Source organism: Acipenser ruthenus, chromosome 37 (genome assembly GCF_902713425.1).
Source record: "Acipenser ruthenus chromosome 37, fAciRut3.2 maternal haplotype, whole genome shotgun sequence".
NCBI classification, from domain to species: Eukaryota; Metazoa; Chordata; class Actinopteri; order Acipenseriformes; family Acipenseridae; genus Acipenser; species Acipenser ruthenus.
The window spans coordinates 467,381-478,389 of NC_081225.1; the positions used below are offsets into that span (position 1 = coordinate 467,381).

Consider the following 11,009-nt stretch of genomic DNA (forward strand, 5'->3'; position numbering starts at 1 on the left):
CCCGCCTGTTGAGTCTGTATAAAACTTTACAGAATTGAGTTACAGAGGCATGGACTTTAATCAAAACCTAATCTTTTATTATTACTGTACATTTTAAATAATACATTCACAGCACAGTAAAAAAAAATACTATGCTGATTATTTACGTGTCTAATTATACAGTGTATACTGAACCAGATAAAAACTGCATAACTGTGACAGTATATAGATAGATAGATAGATAGATAGATAGATAGATAGATAGATAGATATTAATAACATTAAATACATCTATGATCTCATATTTACAGCAATACCAAAAATTGAAGTCTAAACAATTTTTTTTGTAAAACCACAGTCTTTGCCAACAAAACTAGTAACTGAATACAGGCCCAACAAACACGGAGCAGAGAAGGTAATGAATACATATGAATAGAAATCATTAGCTGACCAGTTAAAGTGTGCTGGGATTAATACAGTGCTGGTCTAATAACTCATCCCAGCTGTTAGGGTACTGCTGATAAAGGACGACCATCCTGGTTCAACACAATTATATACAATTATTGATGAGTTCAGTGTTTCTTAGAAAGATTTATGAAGTAAGATTCTTCACAAATGTTTAATTTTTTTTGTTTGCCAAAACGTTCTTAAAAACACTGATCTTTGATACTACAGCTCTGCCCAAAAGTATTGCATCCCCCTATAGAATTAAACCATTTTACTTTGTAAAAGTCCAATGAAGTCTGCTGAATAACATCACGCTAACATATTGAACTACACACCGCTTTGTAGTTTTCCAGATACTTAACGAAAAACTGACAAATTAAAAAATGTGACTTTTCAAAATCTAACATGAAATGCTAATGGCTTCCGGTAGACTTTTGCGATATCATTTTGTAGTTTCTTTGATTACATGATGTTAAATAAAAGATCTAAATTATGTTCAGATAGTTTTTTTTTTTTTTAAATGACGTCACAATCCTAAAATTCTAGGTGATGCTAAACCTTTCTACAGAGCTGCCCAGAGTTGCTCAGTGCTCTGCATTAGTTAATAGACTTGATCTGGTTCTGAGGACAGACTCGGTCTCAGACACACTGCAGCAGTTAATAGAATTGATCTGGTTCTGAGGACAGACTCGGACTCAGACGCGCTGCAGCAGTTAATAGAATTGATCTGGTTCTGAGGACAGACTCGGACTCAGACGCGCTGCAGCAGTTAATAGAATTGTTCTGGTTCTGAGGACAGACTCAGTCTCAGATGCGCTGCTGCACAGCTGCCCGCGGTCCCCTGTCAGGTTCAGGAGTCGACCTTCACGAAGACTTTGGGTCGAGAGAATATCTTGATGGCTTCCTCCACCTCGGAGAGCTTGCTGTCCAGCTCGGCGCGGCGCGTTTGTACACTCAGGGTGTCCGCTCTCACAGGCAGCCGGAGCAGCTGCCGGACCAGGTCCTGCTGGGCTGTGGAGAGAGAGGACAGGGGGGGAGGGTTCAGCCAGGGGGGCACATTCTAGCACCAGGGCACCTCACACAGCACCAGCAACATTACATTCTGGTGCTAGTCGACATGTTTAATTCATTTCGTATTTATTCCTTAGCAACCATAGACGATGCTAGTTTCTCATTGGGTCTGGACTGTGAAGCGGGGCAGGCCGGGGAGCGGTGAAGCAGGGCAGGCTGGGGAGCGGTGAAGCAGGGCAGGCTGGGGAGCTGTGAAGCGGGGCAGGCTGGGGAGCGGTGAAGCGGGGCAGGCTGGGGAGCTGTGAAGCAGGGCAGGCTGGGGAGCTGTGAAGCGGGGCAGGCTGGGGAGCTGTGAAGCGGGGCAGGCTGGGGAGCTGTGAAGCGGGGCAGGCTGGGGAGCTGTGAAGCGGGGCAGGCTGGGGAGCGGTGAAGCGGGGCAGGCTGGGGAGCTGTGAAGCGGGGCAGGCTGGGGAGCGGTGAAGCAGGGCAGGCTGGGGAGCTGTGAAGCGGGGCAGGCTGGGGAGCTGTGAAGCGGGGCAGGCTGGGGAGCGGTGAAGCAGGGCAGGCTGGGGAGCTGTGAAGCAGGGCAGGCTGGGGAGCTGTGAAGCGGGGCAGGCTGAGGAGCGGTGAAGCAGGGCAGGCTGGGGACCTACTTGTTTTGAGGGAGTTGAGAGTCCCCTGCCGCTCGCTCTCAGGCATCCTGGTGTGTCCGGGAGGCATGGCCGGGTCGGGCTGGTTCCTCCGGCACTCCTCTTCCTGCTGCTGCCACTCAGCCCTCCGCTCCTGTAGGCTGGGGGGGGGTGGGGGACGGTGGGTGAGAGGTGGGTGAGAGGTGGCACGTGAGCTTCTTCATTTAAAAAGTCAATGGCTTGTAGATTCATTTAAAAAGTCAATGGCTTGCAGGGGCAGATCAAGAGATCTACAAGTGCAGTCTCCACCTGTTGAGACTGCACTTGTAGACCTCTTGATCTGCCCCTGCTACTGTACACTAGACTCGCCGGATCTAAGCACCACGTTGCACTATTATAATATCACTGTAGATACAAATTGTCTTTATCCTAACTTGTTACTTCTTATCTCGTATTGTATTCTAGTAGTATTTGCACTCACTGTAAACTACACTGTATTTAAATGCTGTTTTTGCACTATAAGCTTGTACTGCCCTGTAACACCTGTAAGTCGCCTTGGATAAAGACGTCTGCCAAATAAAATAATAATAATAATAATAATAATAATAATAATAATAATAATAATAATGAAGTGGGGTGTTTGTTGGGGGCCGGTTAGAATGGCAGGGTGCCTTGGTCTCAGCGTGAGCCCTCAGATCCCCAGAGCCCTGACAGAGACAGACAGTGGTCTTGCTGCTCACTACAGTGGGACGCGTCCCTTCTGGTTGGAGTCGTATTCCTGCTGCTCCCTCCTCTTGTGCTCCAGCACCTCGGACAGAGACTGCAGGGATTTAGAGCGCCGTGGCACAGCCTGCCTGGCGTTCCGCGCGTTGTGGCTCACGAAGTCGATGTTTGTTCCTTTCACCTGGATCTGTAACGCCAGAGCAGGGGGATTGTGAATGTTTCATTTGAGATGAACACAAAGATTATTAATAGATATACGTACAGCTTCATAAAGTCGAATGAAACCTGCTGGATAATGTGACGTTAACATATTGAATTGCACACCGCTTTGGAGTTTTCCAGATACTTAATGAAAAACTGAAAAATGTGACATTTTAGAAATACTACTGTACTACTATTATGGCTTCCGGCAGACTTTTGCGATGTCATTTTGTAGTTTCTTTGATTACATGATGTTGAATAAAAGATCTAAATAATGCTCATATAGTTGTTTTTTTTTTTTTTTTTTGATGTCTCAATCCTAAAATTTGTGTTTTCGGTAGGGGTATTGGTAGTTCCCCCTCGTTTCTATCTCCAGTCCTGTTGCCCTTCCCGCTCTCACCTCTGCCGTGGGGCTGCCATCGCCCCTGGATTTGGGGGGGCTCGGGGACGGAGAGCGCTTGGGCTGCACCCCTGATCCGCAGAGGGAGTGCGCCTTCAGGTAATTCTGACACTCCGGCTTCCTGGGGGGAGACATCTCCTAAACAAAGCAAACAGAACGGCCCGAGGGATGACTGCCTCGGTCCAACACAAACCCTCCCGGGCCTCCATCCCTCCAAGAGCATGCAGGTCTCAGCCCAAAGCAGAAACGGGCTTCGTCAGTCGGGCTGCTGGACATTATATTGAATCCAAGCAGCTTCTGATTTACAGTACACTCCATGCACACGCACACGCACACGCACACACAGCCAGGCACATGCAGCTGTGGCCAAAAGCACTGCACCCCCCTAGAGAATGAACTCATTGTGCTTCATAAAGTCGAATGAAACCTGCTGAACAATGTTACGTTAACATATTGAATTGCACACCGCTCTGTAGTTTTCCATACACTTAACAAAAAACTGACAACAATTGAAAAAATAATTTCATTCAAAAAATGAAATGCTACTGTACTACTATTATGGCTTCCGGTAGACTTTTTTGCGAAATCATTTTGTAGTTTCTTTGATCACATGATGTTAAATAAAATATCTAAATTATGTTCATATAGTTTAAACAAAACAAATAAATGATCTCGCAATCCTAAATTTTTTAAGAGATGCAAAACGTTTGGGCAGAGCCGTGCACTCACATGCATGACACAGGTGCACGCGTGCAATCACACGTGAACTCACGCACACACACACATTGTAACCCCTGCACGCTCGTGCACGTGCCTACATCCCACCACGTGGAAATGCTTCCCAGATTTAGCTGTGCTCTTTGTCTCCTGAGTTTTATGTTTAATAAATCACACCTACTGACCTCATCAAAGGGGGGGGTGTCTGCCTGAAACTGCTGAAATAAAGCAAAGGAAAGCAATCACTGTCCACACACCAATACACTGAGAGTGATGGACACTGTCCACACACCAATACACTGAGAATGATGGACACTGTCCACACACCAATACACTGAGAGTGATGGACACTGTCCACACACCAATACACTGAGAGTGATGGACACTGCCCACACACCAATACACTGAGAGTGATGGACACTGTCCACACACCAATACACTGAGAGTGATGGACACTGTCCACACACCAATACACTGGGAGTGATGGACACTGTCCACACACCAATACACTGAGAGTGATGGACACTGTCCACACACCAATACACTGAGAGTGATGGACACTGTCCACACACCAATACACTGAGAGTGATGGACACTGTCCACACACCAATACACTGAGAGTGATGGGCACTGTCCACACACCAATACACTGACAGTGATGGACACTGTCCACACACCAATACACTGAGAATGATGGACACTGTCCACACACCAATACACTGACAGTGATGGACACTGTCCACACACCAATACACTGAGAATGATGGACACTGTCCACACACCAATACACTGACAGTGATGGACACTGTCCACACACCAATACACTGAGAGTGATGGGCACTGTCCACACACCAATACACTGACAGTGATGGACACTGTCCACACACCAATACACTGGGAGTGATGGACACTGTCCACACACCAATACACTGACAGTGATGGACACTGTCCACACACCAATACACTGAGAATGATGGACACTGTCCACACACCAATACACTGAGAGTGATGGACACTGTCCACACACCAATACACTGACAGTGATGGACACTGTCCACACACCAATACACTGAGAGTGATGGACACTGTCCACACACCAATACACTGAGAGTGATGGACACTGTCCACACACTAATACACTGAGAGTGATGGACACTGTCCACACACCAATACACTGAGAGTGATGGACACTGTCCACACACCAATACACTGAGAGTGATGGGCACTGTCCACACACCAATACACTGACAGTGATGGACACTGTCCACACACCAATACACTGGGAGTGATGGACACTGTCCACACACCAATACACTGAGAGTGATGGACACTGTCCACACACAAATACACTGACAGTGATGGACACTGTCCACACACCAATACACTGACAGTGATGGACACTGTCCACACATTAATACACTGAGAGTGATGGACACTGTCCACACACCAATACACTGACAGTGATGGACACTGTCCACACACCAATACACTGAGTGATGGACACTGTCCACACACTAATACACTGAGAGTGATGGACACTGTCCACACACCAATACACTGACAGTGATGGACACTGTCCACACACTAATACACTGAGAGTGATGGACACTGTCCACACACCAATACACTGAGAGTGATGGACACTGTCCACACATCAATGCTAAAGCATTCACTGAATACAGACCTTTTTGCATTTGCCCATAATGCAAAAAATCACGTGGAGATCGTTTTGTTCCCCGTTGCAACGACTAAATGAACTCATGGCGGGAGTGGCAGGCGTGTGTGCGGCTGATTTTAAACCTTACCCTGGTGTCGGCTGCAAATACAAAATCCTCCCAGGGTCTGTGTTGAATCACTGCCCTATTTATATCAAGAAAATAGATTTCCTGAGAATATCGAGGCCCTGCTCTTTCACACTGCAGTCCTGTTGTGCGTAATGTATCACCTGCAAAACCGTGACTACAGCATGAGGGCTTTGTGCGAGTCCTACCTGCAGCTGGGCCATGACTTTGGACTGCACTCCCTCGTACTTCTGAGACTTCCACAGCGCCTTCACGGGTTTGGGTCGGGCGCCCTCGCGCTCCTGCTCCTTCTCCCGGCACCGGCGCTGGATCTCACGCAGGCGCCGCACGTTCTCCTTCTCGTGGTTCCGAGGCTCCTTCTCTGTTCAAGCCAGACAGACGGGACAGCACCGGGGTTACAACCACACCACACAGCACAGCATGGGGGACAGATCTCACCCCCGGGGAAAGGTACTATAGGAGTATAAACCCTTCAAACATGTCAGCCATTGGCCAGTGTTTAAAACCTTTTACGCCCCTCTTGTCCCGTCGGCGGAACACGGAACTGCACGTAAATATTATATTTCATAACTCATTTTTAATATTATTACAAAAGCAAAAGAGAAAAAAGCTGACTCGATATCAAAATCGTTGTTTTCCTACCATCAAACAGCGAAGGAATTTTTCGAATCCGTCATTTCACCGCTGAGATATCCCATTCGCAATGTGTCTAGTACCCCCATGCATTCAAAACAAAAGCAATCGACTAGCTTGCGTTTTGCTGCTGTGGTCTTACAACCTTCATGACGATGAAATCTCCCTGATCACGTTGTAGGGGAGGTCACAAGCGTTCCATTCATGCCTTTACTGTGTTTGTAACCCAATACATCACAGAGTAATTGATGTGCAAACAAACACGCCCACCTCTTGAATGAGATAAGGGAAAAAAAAAAAAAAAAAAAAAAAAAAAAACCTTTCAAAGGCAAATGCTTGTGGCAATGGCTAGCCTGTGAGGTGCCAGAAGATAACATCCCTTTTAGAACTTAGTATATCAATTGACATAAAGATTTACACAATGTTTATTTTTGGAGAGGTTTGGGGACCCTTGGGCTTAGCTTTGTAAAAACTCCTGTAGAATTTGATCCCTTTGTTCAAACAGTTCCAAATTTTTACCCAGTATATTAGACATGTTGGTGAAGCACTGGAAAAAAATCTGTCTCTTTTCATACGCTACAAGTTGAAAAAATGACTATAGAACATAAAAAAATGAAAAGCGTTTGTTGTTTTTTTATGTATTTTTTCTGGATATCTCCTTCCAGTGTGGTACTGAGTAAGACTTTTATCACACCTGAGGTTTTAGTCTTGATGCCCAAGGGGTTACCTTGAATTCAAGCCCTGAACCATGCCTGTGCTGTCTATACTTTGGAAGATATTGTGATTTATTTGTGGGGCAGCAGTGTAGAGTAGTGGTTAGGGCTCTGGACTCTTGACCGGCGGATCATGGGTTCAATCCCCAGTGGGGGACACTGCTGTTGTACCCTTGAGCAAGGTACTTTACCTAGATTGCTCCAGTAAAAACCCAACTGTATAAATGGGTAATTGTATGTAAAAATAATGTATAATGTGATATCTTGTAACAATTGTAAGTCGCCCTGGATAAGGGCGTCTGCTAAGAAATAAATAATAATAATAATAATTTAAGGGCACAGCCCCCCAGGCGGAAATTGTCTGTGAGGGGCTGGGGTTTTAACAGGTTAAAATAATCTTTAACACGTGGGGCCCTATTCACAAGGCATGCGTTAATGATAAGAAGCTTTAAAAAAAATAAATATGAGGGATTTGGGATGGATTCTAAAAGATGGGTTTTGCTGGAACATTCCAACAGTAGTAACAGTCACCTGACATGGAGGCTTTTAAAACCAGCCCTGACTTCTGATGGAGGTGATTGCGTGTGTCAGTGTTTACTTGGTGGAGATGATAGACAGAGTGTGTGTTTACTTGGTGGAGATGATAGAGAGAGTGGGTGTTTACTTGGTGGAGATGATAGAGAGAGTGTGTGTTTACTTGGAGATGATAGAGAGAGTGTGTGTTTACTTGGAGATGATAGACAGAGTGTGTGTTTACTTGGTGGAGATGATAGAGAGAGTGTGTGTTTACTTGGTGGAGATGATAGAGAGAGTGTGTGTTTACTTGGTGGAGATGATAGAGAGTGTGTGTTTACTTGGTGGAGATGATAGAGAGAGTGTGTGTTTACTTGGTGAAGATGATAGAGAGAGTGTGTGTTTACTTGGAGATGATAGAGAGAGTGGGTGTTTACTTGGTGGAGATGATAGAGAGAGTGGGTGTTTACTTGGTGGAGATGATAGAGAGAGTGTGTGTTTACTTGGAGATGATAGAGAGAGTGTGTGTTTACTTGGTGGAGATGATAGAGAGAGTGTGTGTTTACTTGGTGGAGATGATAGAGAGTGTGTGTTTACTTGGAGATGATAGAGAGAGTGTGTGTTTACTTGGAGATGATAGAGAGAGTGTGTGTTTACTTGGTGGAGATGATAGAGAGTGTGTGTGTTTACTTGGTGGAGATGATAGAGAGAGTGTGTGTTTACTTGGTGGAGATGATAGAGAGTGTGTGTTTACTTGGTGGAGATGATAGAGAGAGTGTGTGTTTACTTGGTGAAGATGATAGAGAGAGTGTTCGTTTACTTGGTGGAGATGATAGAGAGAGTGTGTGTTTACTTGGTGGAGATGATAGAGAGAGTGTGTGTTTACTTGGTGGAGATGATAGAGAGAGTGCGTGTTTACTTGATGGAGATGATAGAGTGTGTGTTTACTTGGTGGAGATGATAGAGAGAGTGTGTGTTTACTTGGTGGAGATGATAGAGAGAGTGGGTGTTTATTTGGTGGAGATGATAGAGTGGGTGTTTATTTGGTGGAGATGATAGAGTGTGTGTTTACTTGATGGAGATGATAGAGAGAGTGTGTGTTTACTTGATGGAGATGATAGAGAGAGTGTGTGTTTACTTGGTGGAGATGATAGAGAGAGTGTGTGTTTACTTGGTGGAGATGATAGAGAGAGTGTGTGTTTACTTGGTGGAGATGATAGAGAGAGTGTGTGTTTACTTGATGGAGATGATAGAGAGAGAGTGTGTGTTTACTTGGTGGAGATGATAGAGAGAGTGTGTGTTTACTTGGTGGAGATGATAGAGAGAGTGTGTGTTTACTTGGTGGAGATGATAGAGAGAGTGTGTGTTTACTTGATGGAGATGATAGAGTGTGTGTTTACTTGGTGGAGATGATAGAGAGAGTGTGTGTTTACTTGATGGAGATGATAGAGTGTGTGTTTACTTGGTGGAGATGATAGAGAGAGTGGGTGTTTACTTGGTGGAGATGATAGAGAGAGTGCGTGTTTACTTGGTGGTGGGGGGTCGAGTCGCAGGGAGACCCCCTGGAGCTGCAGCAGTCTCCCCACCGTGCCCCGCTGACCTCTCTCCAGGATCTCGGTGGCGTTGGGGCGCACGCAGGGAGGGGGCCCCGGCCGGGCGCTGTAGCAGGTGGGGTACAGAGTGGGGTCCGGGGCCAGGGGCCCGGAGAGGAAATCCAGCTTCAGAGAATGTCCCTCCAGCCTGCCTCGAGCTGCAGGGAGAGAAGGCAGAGCCACCGATGCAGTGATATCCTCTATATATCTCTGTTAGAAATGCTTTGCTGTTACCGCTAGCACTGGTGTGGTTCCAGCGAGCCTCACCAGACATGGGCCGTCTGTAACACTCCGGGAACAGCGATGGGTCTGGCGGGATGGGTCCAGAGATCTTAGAAGCCCCTTCAGACATCTTTACTGGCCTCTGCTGCTGCCACTGTGCGGTTGAAATTGCATTTAATTTAGTGAAATAATAATAATAATAATAATAATAATAATAATAATAATAATAATAATAATAAACAGCGGTACAATAGAGATTAAGGCAAAACAAAAAAGGCAAGAATAAGAAGCTGATTCGCTTTGTGGTTTGTCTCTTCCTTGCAAGACTATTATTATTATTATTATTATTATTATTACTATTATTATTATTATTATTATTATTATTATTATTATTATTATTATTATTTTACAATATCGAGCGTGTTGCAGACTCGATCTGCTTTGCTAAGCTGCACTCCTGGCTCCCGAGCATCAAACTGCTACCGTGTTCTTACAGTTTTGTAAAGTGTTTTCGATGCCAAATACATCCAGGCATTCAGTAACCTCTCAGGACAGCGTGATCTCAATTATAAACAATGATTTATAATGGCAGGCGCGTCACTTCCAAACTGTCACTAGCACCTGATATACCCCGCTTCCTGTGCTAGAATGAATGCATTTAATTAAAACTCGGTTTTTAAATGCCAAACAGCTGTGGTGATAATACTGTTTAACTAAACACGCATTGTGAATACATTTAAAAAATATATAATATAGAAATATAAATAACTAAATAAATAAACGCGAGAGCATGCTCTCGTGGCCTCGTCCCCGTGCGGTCCAGGTCTTCACTTACAGCACTTTACAGAGAAACACAGGATTTAAAAGTAATTTAAAACGTTGTAAATATTAATAAATAAATAAAATGTTCTACCTTAACCGCCTGTATTCCGTGAACCCAACTGCCGGCCACAGACACGAAAATCGATGACGTTTCCTACGCAGTTTCCCTAAGCACGCCACCAACCACCATGGCAACCCGCCGCTCTGGTGACGTAGACCACTACTTTACTGATCGTGTGAAACGCGTCACTGAGCAACCCCTGCTTCTGTGACACGCTTTCTAAAGGGCTTTGACATTTCCAAAATATATATTTGAATGATTAAATTATTGTATTTGTTAAGTCAAATCAGTGTAAACGAGGGGCGTACTGCTTTATTCGCGCCATACAAACGTGATATAATTATTACATGTCACTATTATTATTATTATTATTATTATTTATTTCTTAGCAGACGCCCTTATCCAGGGCGACTTACAATCGTAAGCAAATACTTTAAGTGTTACAATACAAGTAATACAATAAGAGCAAGAAATACAATAACTTTTGTTCAAGTGTGACAAACCACAATTCAATAATACAGCAGATAATAGTGATAGTGACATC

The 11,009-nt window shown here is 44.8% G+C and overlaps 1 protein-coding gene across 3 annotated transcripts; it reads right to left on the reverse strand.

The window, feature by feature from the left end:
• Positions 1-55: 55 nt before the first annotated feature.
• LOC131706777 (enkurin domain-containing protein 1-like) lies at positions 56-10,658 on the reverse strand. Of its 3 annotated transcripts, none has more exons than XM_059008502.1 (9): positions 10,496-10,658; positions 9,628-9,736; positions 9,297-9,518; positions 6,098-6,270; positions 4,293-4,325; positions 3,391-3,528; positions 2,807-2,976; positions 2,091-2,227; positions 56-1,437 (listed from the first exon to the last, which is right to left on the reverse strand). In XM_059008502.1, exons 2-9 carry the CDS (start codon positions 9,710-9,712, stop codon positions 1,277-1,279), a joined length of 1,119 nt encoding a protein of 372 aa, XP_058864485.1. In that variant the 5' UTR covers positions 9,713-9,736; positions 10,496-10,658; the 3' UTR covers positions 56-1,276. The 3 variants fall into 3 exon arrangements, with proteins under 3 accessions (XP_058864485.1, XP_058864484.1, XP_058864483.1); XM_059008501.1 differs by lacking the exon at positions 10,496-10,658 and adding an exon at positions 10,077-10,170 and having other exon boundaries at positions 4,293-4,322; XM_059008500.1 differs by lacking the exon at positions 10,496-10,658 and adding an exon at positions 10,077-10,169.
• Positions 10,659-11,009: the final 351 nt, after the last annotated feature.